Source organism: Melanaphis sacchari, unplaced genomic scaffold (assembly GCF_002803265.2).
Source record: "Melanaphis sacchari strain LSU unplaced genomic scaffold, SCAv2.0 Contig261_pilon_pilon, whole genome shotgun sequence".
Taxonomy (NCBI): Eukaryota; Metazoa; Arthropoda; class Insecta; order Hemiptera; family Aphididae; genus Melanaphis; species Melanaphis sacchari.
The window spans coordinates 421,831-445,082 of NW_020271135.1; the positions used below are offsets into that span (position 1 = coordinate 421,831).

General features: G+C 30.5%; 2 protein-coding genes across 4 annotated transcripts in view; one reads left to right on the forward strand and one right to left on the reverse strand.

Annotated features, from left to right (window-relative positions):
• LOC112595250 (vesicular glutamate transporter 1-like) overlaps nucleotides 1–23,252 on the forward strand; it is a 79,138-nt gene that overhangs the window by 23,074 nt on the left and 32,812 nt on the right. The window lies entirely within an intron of this gene.
• On the reverse strand, nucleotides 18,745–22,911 carry LOC112595251. Of its 2 annotated transcripts, XM_025340389.1 has the most exons (10): nucleotides 22,759–22,911; nucleotides 22,223–22,373; nucleotides 21,526–21,609; nucleotides 21,350–21,460; nucleotides 20,747–20,901; nucleotides 20,491–20,652; nucleotides 20,290–20,405; nucleotides 19,737–19,848; nucleotides 19,070–19,197; nucleotides 18,745–18,987 (listed from the first exon to the last, which is right to left on the reverse strand). In XM_025340389.1, exons 2-10 carry the CDS (start codon nucleotides 22,322–22,324, stop codon nucleotides 18,782–18,784), a joined length of 1,176 nt encoding a protein of 391 aa, XP_025196174.1. In that variant the 5' UTR covers nucleotides 22,325–22,373; nucleotides 22,759–22,911; the 3' UTR covers nucleotides 18,745–18,781. The 2 variants fall into 2 exon arrangements, with proteins under 2 accessions (XP_025196174.1, XP_025196173.1); XM_025340388.1 differs by lacking the exon at nucleotides 22,759–22,911 and having other exon boundaries at nucleotides 22,223–22,568.

Sequence of the window (23,252 nt, forward strand, 5' to 3'; positions counted from 1 at the left end):
TAGTTTCGATCGTATTTTTGTAATGGCGTTTTATTTTTTTAAACTTGCCAATCCAGAACCACAAATTAAAATGCAATGAGTTTTGACTGCAAAACGCTGTCGGTCGTGGGGGCATAGAGTGTTTACTTTGATAAAATGTCATTGTTGTTTTATCCGGAACCTGATTTTGAGGGTGGCTTTAAAAGCAAATATAATCGTATATATTGCAGGTTCGTAAATCATGGTGTATTATTAATATGTTTATTGTGTATATAACGTAAGCGGAATGACTGTAGAAACTAATAAATAATAACGATACAGGACACAATAGACAGAGGTAGAAAAGTTATTGAAAATAATTAATAAGACGCCATACTTGTATGTGTTGTCTCCATCACATAGCTAATGATAGATTATTTTTAATTCAACTAAAAAAAGCTAAAATATTTCAACAGTAAGTAAAAAGTAATGTATTATCAAGTTAATTAGACAACTAACCAATTAATTAAAGAAAAAATTTTACAAAAATCAGTATAATTTTTTCTGAGTACGAAAAATGATTGAATTAAAAATTGTATACATCACATATTATATATATTAAAATATACTTTTTAACTATTCTATGAAAACATTTGACAATAGCATAGGTACGTTGTATAAGTATAATATTGTAATTGATAAAACAGAAAATCACACTAGATCATATTATTGTCCAGTTTTAGAGTATTATATTTTATATTATACATTATAAAAGAACAGAAAACAATTTTTGCTCTTGAAAAGAATCGGAGTCTGCTCATCCGGACGTGAATTATAATAGGCACATCGTTGTCGTCGTCGTCGTCGTCGTCATCGTAATAAACACGGCCAGAGTGTGCGTGCGCGTATGGGGGAAGTCGCCGTCGCCGTTGAATCGAATTAAACCGGAATTAGATATAATCTGACGGGATGAATGGGATTACGCGTGCATCGCTAATGGTCAGGCCCTGCAGCACCATGGTAGTGGTATACAATGGTACAGCATGTATGGTAGTAGTAGTAGTATTACCAGCGAGTATTCGAAAACGTTGTATTTGTGTGTGTCTGTGGAACCCTTTTCATTTTTATTTTTTATTTTCACTACGACAAACTATATACACATTTACGTACACACACACACACATATATATATTATAATATAACTACTGACGTTTTCCTTTTTGCTTGGAATTTTTATTTTTACCCTCCCGCACGACAAAACGTCGTACAAGAAACATAAATGAACTGACATATTATTCCGCATTCGTGTTTCTATACTACAGTCATGACGTGTACCACGGTGTTATAAAACTATATAATATTTATTACATATTTATCACTATAGATCAGAATTATTGTACGTATTATACACAGTCGATATGTATTAAAAATGATGAAAATATCTATAGACAAAATGGAAAAACAATACAATATTCTATTATACATTAAAATATTATTATTTTTTTTTTTAAATCCATCCAACAAAGAATTTAATTCAGTTAATTATTGTTTAATAATAGACAATAGTATATTAAATATACTAGATTAATTGTAATACTTAATCCATCAGATTTCAAAATAAAATATCGCTTTTGAAATCACTAACCAGTTTTTTTCCAAAATGCTGAAAATTATTAAGCCTTTAACGTTGTGTTATACGTAGAGTGTATACTTGCTAAGTCATTATCAATGACACATAAATGTACCTATATTCTTATTCCTATTATTATAACAAATCAAAATAAATGGTATGCAGCTGTTGAATAGCTAGTTTATCAACTATTTAAGTCAGCTATGGATAAATTAATTATAAAATCATTATAAAATCTAATGAAATGAGAGCGACTGAGTGAAGTATTGCAGTAGGTACCTACTTGTTAAAAATCCATATTGTACTTTGTTGTTAGAATATTAAATCTTAATTTTTTATCTTAGTTTTTCTGCGGAATATTTTCAACTATGTTGTTTATTCTCCTTATTGTAGGTAATCTATAAAAGTTTGCAATTAAGTCCTAATATTTTGTTAGATTGCTTTTCATTTAGCTGATTTTATCCTTTGTCATTCCATTTTTATTAGAAACGCCAAATTATGACTAATTATTCATTAATATTAAATATTAATTTATATATTCTTATAAAATTGTATAAACTTGAGCTAAATGAATACGAGATTGATATATTGATGCCAATTTGCAATATATGTAGGTAACAACAATAACAATAATAATAGTAACAATAATGGAATACACATATAGTATAAACGCCCACAAGAAGTAGGGTTTATTGAAAAGCGAAACGTGTATAGAGTTTGTTTGTCTAACGGGTGCTTAATTGAAAATCAGAGAAACTTCTAACCTTTAAAACAAAAGTAGAATAACTTCTGTCCAAAAACGTAAACGTTGCGTGGTATTGGTTATATACGGTGTATTAGACGTTTATAACGCAGTAAACCAATCGATCCGTTTCCACAAAGGTTGTGCTGTATACAGTTGTAGAGAAGTCATATATATTTATTTATTGTATTACATCCATTGATGATTGTAATCGCGGGAGAAGAAGAAGCTATATAAAATCCGTTCATTTGTGAGCTATATATACAATTCTTTGGATAGTATATACGTATATTACGATACAGCAGCATGAACGGAGGATAAAAAGAGTGGGTAGAAAAAGAGAAGTTGAAAGAGAGAGAGAAAGAGAATGAAAAAAAAGTATGTATCATATTATACACGTGGTAGGTATTGCTGCGTCGCAAGGCGAGCGCGTGCGCCGTTGGACGATATCCCTTTACAGTCGGTCGGTTTATGATGGATTCTGTGTGTTGATCGACAGGACAATTACATAGCCGTCGGGCAAGAGTAGCGGTGGAGTGCCGAGCGGCGTTGGCATTGGCGGTGTGTAGATCCGGAGAGGAACGCCGCCGCCGTCCTAAGTAGTCCGATATTAAAGATCGAAGAGGCCATGTTTACCCGAAAAAGGGGTATAGATTATTAGGGTAGGAAAAATCGTGTTTACACACCGTTTGTCGCCCCATCACACCCCACGCCGATAAACAACTTTTCGACGAACCGATTCGCAGATATTGCTTGTGTGTTTAAAGTATAGTGTATATATATATATATATATATATATGGTATTCCTGTGCGGGTTTGTGGATGGATGGGTGTGAGTGGGCGCGTGGTGTGCAGAACGGTAAATACGGCATATCGTCGCCGTCGCGTAGATCGAATTTCTAAACATAATTGCTTTCGTATTCGTACTTTATTATATACAATACATCATATTCGTCGAATCCGTACAAAGCGTATTTTCTATAGATACCATCCTCAAAGCATTATAATCATACAAAGTATATACGTATATACCTATATGTCATTAACAATTTTTTAGATTTCGAGCGAATCAATCGAAATGCGTATCAGCATATAATTTTATTATAATATATTGTGTTTTGTTTTTGTGTATTACACGCGGCTTATTATGTAATAACTTTTTTTGGCTAGTAGCTATGATAAAGTTATCTGATCATCTCGCATGCATACAGACCGCAATTTTCAGTGTTATAGAAATTTAGATGAAAAATCTTACTTTATTGAATACACAATTTGATTTCCTTTGCACATTTTCATATAACGATATAAAGAAATATAATCTTTTATACAAATAAAATGTCTTAAACACCGATAATATATTCGAACAATCAACAGGATTATATTATATTATATTTTTTATCAATTATTTAAAAAACCCGAGTATACTATCATTGTTTTTTATTTTTGGTAACATTGTAATACACTATAGTATATATATTTATTCCTAACAATAAAATATTAAAATATTATGAGAAGGAGTTAACTTAATTAAGATACATTATTTAATTGTTTTCTGTGTTAGTGTTTCTTAATAATATCGTGTTTTGAAAATCATTCGAGCATTTTTGACGGTCCTATGCATAACCTTTTTGTAAATGATAATCGAACTATTGAAATTGTTTTTCTGCGTACGAGTATAGTGTCTTTGACCGTGTTTTGATCGGAATAATTATATTATTTTCTCTATTTAAAACCCGATTTTTGCCGTTTATTTTCAAGAAACACCTCAGTAAATACAGTGAATTACTACTAAACAAATGTACTCCTTTCTATTTGATACAATATTTAGAGAATATGGGCGTACCTACACAACAATGTCATATCGTGTCACAACTGTGTTTACAGCACATAATAATATACGTATAACAACAGCAATATACCCCTCTCACCAGTCGGTCGTCGTTTGTCCGCCGCGCGGACCAGTAGTCGTGAAGCATAGTCCGCGTCAAATTTAATCCGAAACGATAACGTCGTAACGGGCACCGTACCAGCAGCAGTCGACGACGACCGTGTGCGATTCGTTCGCATCATAAACCCCGTGACAAACACGTAGTAATAATAATAATAATAATAGTAATAATAATAACGCTATACACTGGTCGTACATTACATCACGACGATATAATATATTATGGTCGTCGACCGAGCTTTATGGCGAGCGACTTTAAAACCGACGGCGGTGCAGGAGGTAGCGGTGGCGAAAAGCACCGAGCGGATGAAAGTCTCCGCCGCCGTATCCATTTAATCTTGCAAATCGGTTTACAGGGGTGTGAAGTGGATCATGACGACGATTTCCACGGACCACCCTCTTTGCCGCCACTGCCGCCGCCTCGGGGCACAAAACGCGTGCATTATACATAATATAATATTATTATTATAGTGTAATGGAACTATCGTTCCGCGCGACGAAACGATTTCGCCGTGGTTCGAAGTACGATAATAAGTCGTTGTCGCGTGCACGAGTAAAAAACGGTTGACGATTACTATATCGAAATGATAAAATATAACAATATAAATGATTAAATACTTCGAACGCGAATTTCCACGAGAATCCAAAAAAACGTAGTTACCGGTCTGTTCCTGGACGATCGATTTTCGATTGCCGACTGCGTACGATCGTAGACGTATCATGTGTGCAGTCGTTTGCGTTTGTCCGAGGTGCGCGCGCACGCGATGGATGAATAATATTTCGATTTATTTTTCACGGTTTGACGCGCGCGCGACAACGCACTCACGACATAATAATATATTTCAAATATATTATAATAATGTTATGCCGCTGTAAATAAAGTTTATGTTTTGTATAAGGATCGGACAAATAACCCCAAGCTGGTTTTTTCGTCGTCCATAAATATCATCGATTAGTCCTGTCCTAGTATAATGTTTAAAACATTATTTTGGCATACTCTAAATAGATGGTGAATTTATTCAGACTCTGATTCTTGGAATTTCGGAATGTACTCAAAGACCACGTTTTCAAATTCATGAGATTTTTCGTACTACTTTTTGACGATACAAACTTGTTAACTGTTTCGACAGTTCATATTTTTACAGGATATCTACCAACGATATTTGAGTTGAAATTGTTATACTTTAAATATGTATTATTTATTTGACGCAGTTTAAATGTAAATCACATTGCTCTTTGTTTATAGCTGAAAAATTGAATGACCATTACGTTATTTCAGTTCGCAGTATTGATATAGGTAAAGCTCCAGAGTAGTCAAAGTATTCATAATTATTATGAGGTTTACATTTTCTTAATTGTTTTTATTACTGTAACATCGATACATTAATAGTGATACATGTGATTTGTTCATTTTTCGTACTAATAATTTTTTTCTTCAATGATTAGAATGTATTGCTTTTAATTTTTCATAAAACTAAAATATTTATAAAATCTAAAAGTAACTATAAGAACTAATAAGTATCTAATATGAGTGTTTTTAGTTTTTTAGAGAGTTTTCAGTTGATAAAAACAATACTATATAAATTAATTATTTGGGTAACAAATTGTGTTTAATTTATAATCAAAAAAAAAAACTAAAAAGATATCAATATACATCTTGGCACAGTATATAATATATACATATATATATATATATATGATGTAAATGTACATGTTAAATTATATACCGTTTGGTTTCCACCCTTACCACTGCCGTCGACAACGTGAAAACCGTAGACGTCAGCGAAAAACATGATGCAACGGCGGCGGTAGTTGATGCAAATCGAGTTAAAAATACCGCTTTGTTCGATAAGCAGGCGGCCGCTTAAACAGTGGGCGGCAAACCCGAATGCAAATGAGGTTATGAAACATTTTACGGGTAGACCGAGAGGGTGAGAAGGGGTGAGCACCCGAATGGGGCGGTAATGGAATATATATATATATATACATGTATACAAAAATATACATATTATCATGTGGTACAGATACCTACTACAACATAATTTAATAATACTCTGGTCTCTAATGAAATTGAACGACTGCGCGCGCACTTGTACGTGTACTATGAATAATATTTTAAATATCTATACAATGTGCAAAGAAGATATTATAGCGACTTAAAATCCATTGGAGATCGTGTGTATGTAAGTGAACCAATGTATAACAATATACAGCACGATGCGCGCATCACGATTGAATTATTAAATAATTAACGAGAAAATTTTTCTTAGCTTTAATACACGGTTTAAAGTCACAACAAATGAATATTTTCTATTGCTTTAATTTTCAAAGTTGATTTTTGATTTTTTAAATGACTATTTATTATATATTTCTAACTTCATATTGCGAAGCACAATATTTTCTAAGCATTTCATTTCATGAAAATCGAAATTACTTTGGATTCGTCACTAAGATTCGTGCACTTTGTTTCGTTGTCTGGGATTACAACCATACTCAAAATTTTAGGCGCAAATTTTAGATTTTAAGTGGAGCAATGAATGTATTAATTTAACGTTTATTTGTATTTTTTACTTATTTACATTTGTGTCTAAAGACACTTTTTATAGTAAAAAAAAAATAGTCCGATCATCAACTTCGAAGGAAGTTTCTGATAGCAAATTGGATCTAGTTAGTACTTTTGGGAAGTCAAACTTGATAATTTTCAGTATTAATCAAGGTTACCAAACATTTATTTTAATAATTATATTAAAATGTTTACAAATGTTGATATATTTCTAAAATCTCCTCGATTACTTTTAAAACTACTGAGAATTTTAATCCTGATTTCCTAAAATGACCAACTATATAAATTTGTTCTTAAAAACTTCCATGAAAATTGATGAACACAACATTTTTTCTACTAAAAAACGTAAGACCAAAAAATAACAAACTGATATTATTATTTTAAAATTAACACATTTTTTGTTTCTTTTAGAATCTAAATCAAACATTTATTAAAACATCAATATTATATTATTAAAATAACGGTTTGATAACCTTAATAATTATTGGTGTGCGTACACCCGAAAATAGTATAAAAATATTTTAAATAAAAAATGTCTATTTTAATTAAGCGTTATTTATATGACTGATGAATGATGATGATATAAAAAAAAATATTTTTAACTTAATGTATATAGATAAATACAATTTTTGTTAAATTATGTGACTTAAACAGTATAATTTTAATGATTATACTTTAGTGTTCTTTTAGATTATTGTATACTATATTAATATATTATTTTATATTAGTCTGTTAGTTTTAAAATTATACTCATTCATGGAGAGTGTAATAAAAAAAATCTTATTGGTATAATTAAGTGTGTACGTAAGCCTACGCGTATATTAACGAATAAATAGACTGCCGCATGTCACGTGCAACTTTAAAATTTGGAACAACGGATATTCTATAGGATTTGTCGATGCGTTAATGGTGAAATCGACTTAACAATAATGCGATTATAAAATGTGGATTAAAAGACCGAAGAGTACTAAACGTCACGGTTACTGAATGTCTAAAAACGTTACGCAGTCATTATTTATAAATAATAATTGGAATATATTGACTTGGCCATTGTATTTGATTAGTCGCAAAGATCCACGTTCGTCGTGAACTCAATTGTCAATCTATTTCACGTGGCTTACAAAAATATGTTTATAATTATAGATCAGGTACGCAGTGCATAAATATAAATTATTTTACACTACTTATTATTCAAAATGGTTCATAAAACATTCCCTAACGATGTTTTTTCGTTAAATCTTGAATTAATTCGAATTCTGAATTTTGAGATTTTTTTGATCACTAGAATATCATATTTTTTGATACCTTGATATTTATTACATTCATTGTCTTTAAATTCCGTCCTCGGAATAAAATTTAAAAATGTGCATGATTAGAGAACTAATTTACATAATATTATAGCTTATTTGATTGTTGTAGCACATATTATCGACAAATGTTTGCGATCCGGGGAATATATTACGTGACAACGACGACCGTGATTTATACTTATGAATAGGTGCTTTTAGTAATATTTTCCGATCGATCGATTGTCGTAGCAGTGCGCCATTTCAGATTTAGCAGCCCGTCTCAAAGTCGTTCGGTTTCAACGGTTCGACGAGCATGATGGCCTTATTATAATATGGTATGTTTTTATCCCATAAAGAAATACAAAAATCTTTAAAAGAAAAAAAAAACGGGTGGTTCGGGCGCATCGGTTCCGGTCTTGAAATATAAGGGGGTTTGATATTATTAATAGCCTTTATTGGGCGGCTCGCGTCTCCTGCGGGAAATAAAAATAAAGGGATAATATTGTATATTTCTGCAGTATCTCTCTGGGCACATTATAATATTTTGTTATACCATTGTATACCACCGTGCGTATATCAATACTCAAACGAGATATAAATTTGATACCAATTTCAAACGAATTAATGCACCAATCAAATAAATTTGATTTTTTAGTCCAATATATTGAATATTTATTCAAGCAAATATAAAAATGTATAATAAATCTTAAAAAATTGTCTATAGTGGAATATATTTAATACCATTTATTGGGTTTATGTAGTGTTTACGTATACAAGTATACAATTAAATTAACATTATTTTTATTAATGATAGCCTGTACAGAGATCGGAGTTAAATTAACTAAAAACAGGTAAAATATTTATTCTTAAATTAATAAGTTAATTAATAAAAATAACATATATTTTTTCTCTGTTCTTGATAAGTGTTCAGATTTCCAAAATGAGTATGTACAACTTAAAGATATTGATTTTTTTCTTTTTTTAGTATTTTCACCAATCAAATAATATTTTTATTGATAGATGTCCCATTTTTACTTTCTATAATAATAATTAAATACTCAGAACTGAAGATATTTAATAATTTAACTATGCCATGTAAAACACACGTCATTTTTTACGAAACAAAATGTTGTACATGCAACTAGCTTGAATTGATCGCAGATATTTCAAACTCTAATTATTATTATGCCTTTATATATAGATAAATAAATTATACTTCTATGTATAATTACTTGTAATTCTGTGTTCTACATAATAAAATACACAGGCAGATAGTTTATCATAAAAACTATTATATATAATAATTAACATGACCCTAAACAATTTGAAATGTTTACTTTAGGGTACCAGCAACGTAACGCTCCAAGTTATTAGTTCAATGCTATTTTAAAACAATTTTAAAACTTACGATACCTAACAAAATTCATTATAATTTTAATTTTGTAAAATAAAACAAATAAAATTACTTGTTTGGTTAAAAAATATTATCGAGAGTCGATATTGATTTATACATGATGTATTGGTTTTGTATTAAAAAATCTATACAGGGTTTGTACGTTCGTTGAACGAAGCGCGGTAAATCACGTCAACGAGGACACGAATAAAATATCGTCACTGGCGTAAACTGTTTTGTACAGTTAGCGTATCAAAAGTATGGTTCTGCGGGGCAATGTCCCAAGGGAACTGCGCTCCGATTGGCGTTATTTTCATTTCCCGTGCATTAAGCAGTCCGGAAACTGTATCACCCGGACACACGTTACACTTCGATCGGATGTATAATAAATACAGCCAAATATATTTTGTGAAGTGTTGCAAACGGTCAACTTTCGACACTGAATAGGCAACCTCGCATGCGTCATCGTTTCAACGATTGTAAAAATAGTTCGTAGAATTTTATTTTACAAATTAAAAAGAATTTTTGCGTTTACAGAACATATTTTTTTTCAGGATTTTTCCATTTCAAATGCATATTATTTGTATAAATTCACCTAAATACTAAAAAACATCACCCAAGTCATCTAAAAATAACTTATTTAATACTAAGCTCGTGTTTAAAAACATCATATTATTCATATTACCACATTGTTACAATTCGATTTAAAGGGATTGGAAGCGGCAATTTTCTGTCCTTGTCTAACATACGTGTAACATAGGACTATAGACGTATTCTATTTCCAACGTACCAAATAATTTAATGAAATGATAAGAATTATGAAAACATATATAAATTTGTCGTCAAGTTTGCTTTAGATCGACTTTCTCATATTTTTGATATTATCCTCCCACCTAACAAAAAAAAAAATCCTAAAAATGATATACTAAAAAAGAGCAGTTAAAAAATTGACATATTTCAATTTTTGGAGAAGTTTAAATCAAAAAATCAAAAATGTGAGAAAGTTGATCTAAAGTAGACTTGATGAAAAATTTAAATCTATTTTATAATTCTTATCGTTCCACCATATCAATCGGTACGTTGGAAATAAAATCCGTCTATAATCCTATGTTACACGTGTGTTAGACAAAGACAGAAATCACCGCTTCCAATCCCCTTAATTAGCATTTAAAGTATTTAATCCACTATCCTAAATAAGTATATAAATATGTAATATAATATTTTTATTAGTAACATTTCGACTATTTTGAGATGATAATAGTTTGAAAACATATTATCAAAACCGACCGTGCGAGTCTAAAATTCGTCTTAGGTTTTGACGGCAACTCTGTAAATGACTTTTGAGTGCAGTCGAGTGAAATTGAAATCGGCCTTTTATAAGATTATACTTACACGTGGTAGCTTACCTTTATATAGAAACATGAGTATGAAGATATAATCACACAGAATTTAAATCGTATCGCAAAATCGATTTTACCATAAGAAGAATTGGCCTCCTGACATTTTTGATTTTCTGCTCATTCCTACTTACCACAAGCACAACTACAAGTCTTACGAAAAATTGTATTAATACGTGATGTGGTTTGTTAAAACATTAATAAATTATAATCTAATAATTTAATTCATATCATTATTTCATAATTATTATTAAAATTAATGTTAATAAATCGATGATTAATATTACGTATGTTGTACGTACCTATTGAAAATATGGCGTAAGATATTCAGCCTACTTGCCTAAATTAAAATATCAAATCAATTTAATTCGTATAACATTTTATTATAGTTTATAAGTAAAAGTCGATTATATAATGTACATTTTAGGCTCGATCGTAGTTTTTATTTTAGTAAAAAATACAAAATTCTAAAAGGAGAATGTTATTGCCATGAATCGCTGCATCATTATTAGTCACAAACCGACTCATGTTTATTACTTACTTACTTATTTATTTTAATATATTTAAGTGAATTCATATTAATAATAAAAAAAAGCTTAGTGCTTGGCGTCACTAGTCTAGTCTATAATGTATAGACGGAAGTTATGCATAATAACTATTACCTACATCATTATGTGATGGGTGTGGGTTGGGCATAAAACGGACGGAACACCGACGGTGGGTTGCAGGGCTGACAGGATGTATTGCGATATCGTTTCGCTGCTGTTCAAAAGGCGAATTCCTGCATGTCGTACATAATTATTGAACCTCGCCACCGACCTAGCTGTTGACCACCCGCCAGAGACTTTAATCATACCGTCGCTACTGCGTGGTCAGAGCAACGGTACTCACGTGGGTGCTTTGTGCCTTTGATATACACACGTCTTCTCCCACCCCCACACAAAATATCTTTGGCCAGACCACCCGTCGACGTTTTCCGCGCAGCGACTGCACACGCGTTCGACTGCGTAATTAAACCACCCCGCAACGTTATCGAGTTGCTGTAGAGTATCGTCAAACGACGAGCTCGCATCACGTTCGTCTTCACCACTACCATACAATCCTCGGTCATCTAGTTACCATCCTGCAAACGTCCCTAATCACCCACGCCCATCCTTGTCCGACCGTTTGGACGTCGCGGCAAGCGCCCGCGATTTTTTTCATGCTTATATATATATTTTTTTAATCTTAAAACCGTCGTTTGTTTTTATGATATTTTAGTCGTTCCGTAATAATTAATAAACGATATTACTCGGGCACCAAGTAACACATTACATAATCGAATTAGGCGCGCGCGGACAATGATTGATACACGTCGTGACGACTTTTCCGCGAACGATTTTTATGAATATTAAGCGCATTAATCACCGCCGTCATCGCCGCCTCGAGTGTACGCAACTATAATTATATATAGGACGGCAGTGGCGCGAGGCCCGACCGAGTGGCGACGCAATTAGCCTGATGAAAATCGGTCGTGTACGCGACACTGCTATACCAAATATGTATATTATCATTACTGTCATATATATACCTAAAGATGTCATAATGAAGAACGATGTTACCATTTACATAATATATACTTATATCTTATGTACAATATACAGCCATCTCGCCTTTGCGTATATATTCATAATATTATGTACAATATTATGAGACGATTATTTTTAACGAGCTCGTTTTGTCAACGGCGTCAGCGTCCGCGCGCGACGATTGTGGTAGTTCACATCTCGTTTTCTGTCGTGGGGACCAATAGACGAACGCCGTTATGTCATAAATGATATTATATTATCCACGTCATATTATCTATATAATATAGGACCATTACAAATTGCGATCAATATATTATTTCAGCTACGTTGCGCCGAATTGTGTAAAATATTATTTTTGTAAGGACAGCCATTTAGCATTTACCTAAAGTCGGATCTTGTGAGTAAAAACCAATTTATTGGATTATTATCGTAGATTAAAAATATTTATATTAATAACCAAGAAGATCTATTTTCGGTCCTTTGTACTGAACGTTGATCGATCCGATTTCGCCGTAAAAGTATAATTTAATACAGTCAATTTTCCAAGTGTATACGTGAATTTAGTGTGAATGTTAACGTAATAACTAGTATGAACAGTTTCAGATACTAGTTTTTTTTTTTTTTTTTTGAGGATGGGAGAATAAATAATAATATTCATAATAATATTGTATTTATTACTTACATGGTGTAAACAATTTAATTTAATTTTTATATTTATAAATAAGGTAAAATATAATATATCCGTATGTTATTACTTATTAGTTATAACTAGAGCTAGGATTTTAATGACCTAAAATATTCACAAAAATGCACTAAAAAATATAGAAAAAAGATCAAAAAACTCTAAAAAAATGAACTTAAAAAGTGACCAAAAAATGTACTTAACTAAGCAAAAAAAAAATGTAATTTTAAAATAATAATTATTTATTTATTTTTTATATTACACTAAATTAACATATTATTTGTAAAAATGCAATAAAATTAATTTAACACAAAAAATGCAAAATAAAAATGACACATTTAAAATTTTGGGTAGAACAAGATTCCGCACGTTCATTGTTCGATATTACCTTTTTTTTCTACTCAAATACTTATTGTATTTGATTGCGACGTTGCCATGAGGAATACGATTCCGCACGTTTTTTCTTTTAACATGAGATTGATACAATTAGTGCATAATATTTAGGCACCTGAACTTTTCCACTTCTTTACTACGATATTTCAAGTTCAAACTAATTAAAATTAAGATAATTTGGGTCTTTTGATAAAGTCGATAAAGTCGATAAAGATAAAAATATACTATAAATAGACGGCAAATGGACATCGTATGGTGCAAAGGCGAAACTATAATATTTTAGGTATATACCACAATTTACCGAGCATCCGAGTTTGTATGATATTTTGATAATGACAAGATTATTTTATACTTGTTGGTTAATTATTATATTATTGGCTTTATGTATCAAGGGAAGAAATTATATTAAATTATTATATTATTTATATTATATTATTAAATTTAAAATTATTAAAATTATTTTTTGTAATGACAATTATGAGATCGTAATAAACTGTTTGTAATAAATTTAACAACGTTGCACCCATTCTTATTGTATTCCTATAAACAATTAAGTGTGCGGAATCGTGTTCAAAAAAAAAAAACGTGCGGTATCGTACTCCTCCCAAAATTTTTATATAACTAAACAAATTTAGTTTTTGGTTAAAACTGTATATCATTTCAAGAAAAAATTTCAAATCATCAAATTCCTAACTCTAGTTATTACTTATGAACACTTAAAAATGCTATAAATTAAATTGAAATTATTTTCGAAAAAAATAACTTATGTCATCATAATATGATCGTATGTCTTATGTCGTCATGCAAAAACTGACTACATACATAAAGTGACCAAATGATATGATTAATATTTTATGAGATATAAAAAAGCAGTTTTGACCAACTGCAGATTTCGTAACTATTTTTCTAGCAAAAATTGATCAAGTTATTTAGTCACTTTTAGCATGTCAATATTAAGTATATTATATAAAAATATTGTTTTAGCGAAAACTGACCAAGTTATTTAGTCATTTATTACATGTATACCAAAAACATTTGATTTGTACAGTTGGTACTTGGTCATTATATTATTAATAAATAATAATCATAAAAATAAAAAAATATTGATAATGATTGAAGTATTAAAATAGGAAATTATAAATATCTATTTATAAATAACAAATTTATGGTAATTATTCACGCGACATGGATATTATTATTATCACCCAAAATATTATTGATATAATTTACAAATCATTTATTAAATTATTATCATAATATTATTATTAAAATATCGTACGTTTGCATGTGTTTACCAACTTTTTAATCATTTACTTTTTATAGTTGTTAGTTGTTTTTATATTTTATTCATCAAACTTAAAATTTAGTTTACACATAGCTATTTCAAATAAATAATCGAAGTAAAAAGCTTGTTGCATTGTGCAAAAGTAATAACAGTAAGTAATATTTAAATTTCCTACTATGAAGTATTGCCATTTTTTCATAGCATTAATGTTATAATAAAATCATAATGTTATTATTAATTGTCCTTTTTAATAAAATATAGAATCGAATAGGTATCTAATGATAATCTTCAAACAATGCAATCTCTGAATACAATTAATGAATCAGGGATAGTGCATTTAGAAAATATTATCCAAGTCTCAAGTTCACAGAACTTTATTATGAAAAAATGTAAGTAATATGCTGTTTAAATAAGCAAGTAACAAACTCATAACTTTATAATTAATTAAGCGATACTATAATCACTATTTTTGTACTTATAATATTTTAACATTTTTTCACTTTTATAGTTCTGGATGATGTAATTACAGTACCAAAGTCAATTAACTTTGATTATCAAAATAATAGTAACAATAATAGTACCTCATACAATGATCAAGACCTGAACATACTAGAATCAACTGATATTAATACACAACCATTAACTGGACCATCTCAAATAGATCTACTTAATAATAATCTCACAGAAAATAATTATAAAGAAACTGGTACATTAATTAACATTCATACATGTAAGATAAAAATACTAACTACCAATTATATTATTTATATTTGAAAATAAAATGTTGAAAATGTTTTATAACATTATTTATTTATTTTCAGCTAAATAATATTTTGTTTTGTTTTTATACTATCATGTTAGCAGGTTCAAATTATAATACTAGATTTCAATTAAATAAACAATATTCTACTAATCAAAATGTACACTATTTTTAAATAATTAATATTCATTTTATAGATTGTAGTGATGAATGTAATGATAGTGGTGATGAATGACAACCCTATAATAATAAAAATGATGCAATTGAATCTGATAGTGATGGTTTGATAGGGACTTGCAGTGATGAAAATATTTTTGGTGTGGTAAACGTTGCAGAAAATATAGAAAATAAGAAGACAAGAGAACAGATAATTAAACCAGTGATAAATTATATTACTGATCAAAGTTACAATCAAAGTAAAGACACATTACCTGAAGCATCAGGTGAAACTGTAAATAGTCAAAATAAAAAATTGATTAGATTAAGAGGTGAGGCAGGTAAATGGAAAACAATGTTATTTCTAAAGAAAAAAAAACTTAAAAACCTAAGGCTATTGATTTCTCCCACTGTAAATTTAAATGCTCTATTAGTTTTGATGAAAGTTATAGAAATGAAGTTTGTAATAAATTTTGGGCTTTAGATTATAACCACCAAAAAGGTTTTATTTTAGCTAATGTAAATATAAAATCTGTCAAACGCCATGTTCCAATAACAAATATTAGAAAAGCTACTAAGTTATCTTTTTATTTTTAGTTATATTTATAATGAATAATATTTACTGTTAAAACTAAGATTTGATTTTAGTAATATACAGTTTAAATATAATTAAAATACCTAGTTATTTATGTTATTTAAATAATAATATCTAATAATAGTAACACATGTTACTTTCCAAATTCCAATACTGTATATTTATATTATTGTTAATAATAATAACATGCTGATGTACATTGTGCATTTTGTATTATATTATTATTCAAATTAAAATATAAATGGAAAAAAGTATAATATGAGAAAAAATGACCAAGTGCTTAAAATGCCACTTAGTCATTTTTTACCCATATTAAATGTCGAATTTTTTTAATTTAAACTTAAAACAAAAGAAATTGAAAAAAAATGATTGAACATATTAATTATACACATTACTGCAGTTTAAATGATATCAATTTTGAAAAGAACGGATAAAAATTGAATTTTTCATAGCATAATATCTAAAAGTAAAATTGATATAACCTAAAACTATAATAAAATTCATTTGGTCAGTTTTTGCATGACGACGACGATATACATTTTAAAAGTATTTATTTCGTGTTACATTTTAAGATAGGTATCTTATTATTTATCATGAACTGTTTTAAAATGCAATTGTATTGCGTGTCGTGTTATGTCATGATTTATGCGATTCATAACACTCGCAGATACCTCATACACAACACCTCGGTATGGTGATAATAGACAACAAGCGTGACGAAACTGCATGAAATAGAATTTGAAATCAACCTTAACTCAAAATTTGTTGAACAAAACCAATAGATACTTATTTTCTCGTAAGAGATTTCGGAGTTCGTGGGGAACCGGCGCGTTCGAAGCGGCCGTATGACCGCGTGGAATACGTACGCGGAACCGTTGTTCCGGATCGGCGCGAAACACCAAATGAAAACCACGTCCTGCACATCTGGTACAACGGGACGAGCCGCATCACCGGCCGGACGAGCGATTCCGCGATCAACACCGCCGTGAACGTCATCCAGTACGCGAACTTCTCGTTCCGGACGGCGGCGGCGGCGGCGGCGGCGGCGGACACGCTGTTGTACTTCCACCCTGCCGGCGGCGAGGAAACGGCCAGCGATACGGTGGCCATCGCCGGGTAAACGAGCCCGACGGCGTTGCTCGCCACTTCCGCGCTGGCCCCGTACACGAGCAGCGCCGAGGTGACCAGGACGACGGACAACAGCACTTTGAACCTGGGCAGACCGGTCAGCGCCTCGGCCCACGCGAAAGCCGCGTCCCACGGTCTCGATCGGTCGTACAGTGCGTCGTCAATGATGTCCCTGACCAATTCGATCTTCGTGGCTCTGGCCATTTTGTACCGTGCGTTACTCATGTTTGGGTCGCAGAGTAGCAGAAGACAGAGCGTGTTGACCAAACAGTTCTTTCGCGATCGAACTAGTGTTTGTCACGCGTTTGTTTGTCAACGCTTGACGACCACTATACCGCGGGCGGGGTACGCCGCGTAGTTACGTCAAAACAACAATCGTTTGGCCAAATACGAAAACCGGTCGACGTGATGATAATAATGATAAATAATAATATGTTATAACGTCCGCGTCGTCGTACCTCGCACGAAGTCTCCGCAATCGATAATAATAATTATTAGGTACGCAATAAAATGCATGAGATCGACGAAAATCCTTCCGTTTTGCTACCGAGTTTGTTTTTATTTATTGATTTAATTTCGTCTTATGCACTTATATTTGTCTGGTATTCGTAATGTTATTTTTAAAGTCATAATTTTTCAATAGTTTTTACATTGGTGAATATAGTTTTTAAAAATTCCATACAAGTTTTTCACTTCGTTAACGTATTAGTGATATGTTTTGAATATTTCATTTTTAAGTTTTTAAATATATTTTATAAAGCTGTTTATTTGTTAAATATATTAATCTGAAAAATGGAAGTTACAACTTTTAAATTAATATTAATATTAGAATGCGATTTGTTAAACTGTTCGTTCATATGTGCATATAATGATTCGCAATTAGGTATGTTTTGCTCTGTATAAACTATCACTGAAATTAGACCACATTGTGTGTAAAAACGTAATATTTTTGAAAATATAATTTTCAGAATACCATGAATTAATAAATAAAAATTATCAGAAATATGGCCAGTAGTTCTTAGATAATAACTTTGGAAGAAAATTGATTTTGCAAAAAAGCAACCCAAACCTATTTATTTATTTTTGAAGAAACGGTATACGCCCCTATATTTTAATATCGTAACCACGATTAATATATTTATTCACACAACTCGACCGACAGACTATTTACTATGAAAAAATCGATCAAGTTTAAACAGAACGGTGATAACAAATTCAATTTCCTGATAGGGAGCGACGAAAAAAAAAACACAAATCGTTGTAATGACAATATAATGTCGTTTTGAAAACGATTCTAATAATTTTTATCCAAATAGTTCAACGATTTGCAAAACGTTTTCGCCCTCAACGACGTCTCGCTATACAACGACTGGATCATACACTTGCCCGGCACGTGGTCGACCAAGCAGTCACCGATCTGTTCACATCTCACTACGCCTTTTTCCAATCGATACCAGTATTGGCTGTTACACACGACTTGCACTGAGTGGACGACTTGACCTGCAAAAATATAGACATTTCTCGTTTAGTATTAAATTAGTACTTCTAAACTCACGTTTAACGACGTGCATGATAGCAATACCTATTCTTATTAAAAAACACAGTTCTTCGACCACTCTGCCGTTTTCACCGAATTGATATATATTTAAATCGGTCCAATCGATGTTGGAGTTGGTTTCGTTGTCGTTGCTGATAAATCCAAAAAACAATCTATTGTAATGCAAAGCGAAAAATAACATTTAGATCGATTAACAAATGTTGATTATAAGTGATCGTTTATTTTATAATATAACATTTACTAAGCTTCTAATAAATTTTATCAAATATGAGTAAGTTTCTTTATTTATATTTACATAGAAATAACATTTTTAATAGATGGTCTCTAATAATTATGTTTTATATACACGTACACCAATATGAAAAAAAAAAAATAAAAGATTTAAAATACAATAATATAAAACATTGATAATATGTAATGTAAACATAATATATTAAACTGATTTAATATAATTGGATTTGAAATTTGAAATTATTGTACTAGTTATAGTGTGTCATTGTAATGACATGCTCGTTATTATGATTAAATATACTTTATTTTAGGAAAATACATTTACAAGAGTTCATGAAATAGCATATTATGTAATAAAAAAAAGTTTTCGAATATTTTATTTGTTAGTTTATTTTTAATGTTTACTAGTCATAAATGAATATTTTGTGCGATAAAATCTTATATGATATATTTGACTCACCGCGAAAACGTTTTTTTATGACAAACCACCGTGATCACAAGTGACCGGCCGTTTTCCATGAACATGGTTATGTAAAAATATCTGTGCATTGTTGTAAAATCCCGAATTTTACCTGTAAAAAAATACCGTTCGAATTAGCTGTAGTTTGTTGCATTAATGTCATTATTACAAAGTCATTTTTCATAACATATTATCTATTATACAATTTTAACGCTCATAATATTACATTTTCAAATAATGTATATCTATATGCCTGTTTTTTCACAAAGGAATTTAAAAAAAATATATTGAATTCTGTTTAATTAAATTTATTGTTTAAATAATTGTTCATTTAGTTATTATAAAAGTACAGTTAACTATGACTTTGATTTTAATAAAATAAACTTTATTTTTATTTAAGTGAAATGTTTTATTTGCACTTGTAGGTTGTTAAAAAAGTAATTATTTATTGTACTTTTAAGGGTGTTTTTTGTCTGTGCTTGTGCTTTCGGGGTTGCTTTTAGGTTATATTCTGAACTTATGGGTGAAAAGTTATTATAAGTATTAAATATACCGAAGCTCCTGTCTCTGACGGTCGCCGCATTGCGAATTTCGATCCCGATCCTGTCGATTTCAACATTCGCGTCCACTCGACCGAACTGTTCCCAGTGCACAACGTTGTCTTTGGAACTGTAATGAATAATATACGTACGCATAATAATAATAGAAAGCATAACTCTATAGAAGTTTATATTTTTATCCTGTATGCACGTACCGGTCGAATAAGGCTGCAGAGAACTTGCTCCAATTTTCCAGCGCGAATGAGTCAGCGAAGGACTCACTGCTCAAATCCCGGTTCAGTAACCACACGTCACGTTGGCTTGTCCATTCGGCCGTTATCTTTACGTGAGCCGAGGCTTCCGGATCATCCACGAACCTATATTATGCATTTGTTGAAGATAATTATATCTATGAACACGTGTGTTGCAAGGTCTGATTTACACATTATAATATTATACAAAGGCACTTACATCATTTTACCTTCGAAATTGATTTTCCACCGTCGAAGAGGTTCGATCATCGACAGAGTCAATTGGTCCAAAGCGAAACTATTCACGCTGTTTCCCAACGTGTTATCCATGGAATTCGGGTACATCGGAGTTGACAAGTGTCCGATTCCCGGAATCTGCAAAAACCGTACAAACGATAGATGTGATGGTAGAGTTGTTAATTCGTAGGCAGAATTCAATTTTTAAATAATTTTAATTTAGATTTTGAAATTTGTAAATTTTCTAGAGCCAAGTTGTATATTATAATCGAAATTAAATTAAAATAGCAGCCAAATTACAATTACTTTAATTATTAAAATCTATGGCTGACAATTGTTTCAATAAAATTTTGACAATGTGGGTTGAACAGAGGACTAAAATGAAGGTTACCTTCCTCACGGTTAATTTTGATCATATTTTCGATTCCGTGTTATAAATACTGAAAACCAATTTTAATTGGACATGTATTTTGGTGTAATGGACAAAATTTTAGTAAGAACTGTTTTATACATGTGCATAAAAACGTAAATTTACCGCTCAATTCGTCATTGCACCTATTATAATATTATGTTGTAGAATATTTACCTTTAAACATACATATCCTATGGACATTTTACTATCATTTCGCCTATCGAGCGCAAATATAATCCATTTACCATCAGGCGTGGTGCCTCCAATCCAAGTAGCATCATATCCCTGAGAAAATAATGTAATTTTTTTTTTAAAACGATAGTCATATACAGTGCTAATAATATGCTTACAATAATATCATTAAGTTTGTGTGGTCCGTCGTTGTCTTCTGGTTTACCGTGTTTCGTATGAATGTCGAAGAAATGCAATATTGTCTAAAAATAAACCAATATCTTAATAATTGTAATGCAGTTTATCTTAAAAATTCACCTAACCCTTACATGTCCATGAAAAATTAATTTAATTTAATTACTGTTATTTTTTTTTTTTTTACAGTTATTAGTAAAAACATTACAATCAAATGACATATAAGTTTCACCGATTTTTTTTTTTTTTTTTTTTTAATAAAGAATTTAAAAAAATAATGTTTATGTAATTCAGTTTTTAAATTTTAAAGATATTCATTTTTTATCAAAGTTTTAAAAACATACAGTGATAAATTGTCAAAAAAAAAATCACGTTTTAATCAAGATTGATTACTATATTTCAATTCGTGCTTTGCTACATATAAACCATTATTTTAATGAAATTAAAAATTTGTTTTAAATTCAAAAATTGTTTTAAACTGTTTTTAAAAGTCTAATAAAAAAAATAGTTTATTTTAAAATTAAAAAAAAACTAAATTATATAAACATTTTTTTTTTAATATTTTGCTATTTTTACTTTAGTAAAAAATATAAAATCATTATATTAAAATGTTCTTACTATAGTTACTGTAAAAAAAAAAATTAAATACAAATATGATAACACAATACCATTAATGTATACCTTAATCACGGTGAAAAACCAGTAATAAATTGTATGCTTGACATTGTACCAAGGTCCCGGTAGTTTATAGTAGTCGAAAAAAACCCCCGATGGATTAGGCATTTTTGACGAACAACAAATACGTTATAAATATTGTATAAGCTTCACTCAACTACATTAAAACAATAATAATTTAATAGTATTATTTTAAACGTATTGCTACAAAACGCGCATTTATCGACATAACGTGACCAAATCGTCATAGTCGCCACTACTCACTAGCCACTAAAAAATTCCTCTCTACGTGGTAACAATAAGTATTAAGTATATTTTATATAATATTATCGCGTAGCCTTCTCTATAACCACACACTTGAGTCGATTATTATAAAATCGTGTTGTCGTTAGATAACAATAAACGCGCACGGTATGTGATGGATTTAACAGTGATGAGCTTAGCGGGTAAATTTAAGATTTTTTTTAAAAGGAGTAGGGATTTAGGTTCCACATTTTTCTTGTAAATGGAAATATAAATAATGATATTAAATTATATTATACCTTCACTAACGTTACTATATTACTTGTCTTCACCAGGAAAAAGTGAAATATTGCAGCACTCGGTGTATTTTAGTTTTAGTGTAAGTACTTCATTCGCGGGCATGTCTGCGTCAGAATACCCATACCTCACTTTATATTATGATAAAATTTGACGGAACGCAAATGGTACTATCCTAAGTGTACTTAAATAAATTTTAATATTATCGTTAGTATAATATTATTATCATAAAATATAATAGCTAGTAAATACTTAACTTTATATGACATAAAATCTAAAAAAACTTAAAAAAAAAAAAAAATGTTTTTTTTTCAATGCCACCTATCGGACGCAATTCAAACTAATACTATCAAAACTTTCCTGGTATCTCTTAAAATAATCTTTAACGTTTTCGTCAGCAAATTGGTCGAGTAGTGTTTTGAGGCTATCAGTCACAACTACAAACACATTTCCACGTTGTTAATGTATATTAAAGACGTTTAAATAATACGTTTAA

Bases quoted from the DNA above. Each gene is read 5' to 3' on its own strand.
- LOC112595251 (XM_025340389.1), bottom strand. From the start codon at position 22,324: ATGCCTAATCCATCGGGGGTTTTTTTCGACTACTATAAACTACCGGGA. The intron at 20,406-20,490 runs GTACGTGCATAC...TATTCATTACAG, and splicing joins TCTGCAGCCTTATTCGACCG to TTCCAAAGACAACGTTGTGC. The intron at 19,849-20,289 runs GTATATTTAATA...ATTTTTTTACAG, and splicing joins CGTCAGAGACAGGAGCTTCG to GTAAAATTCGGGATTTTACA.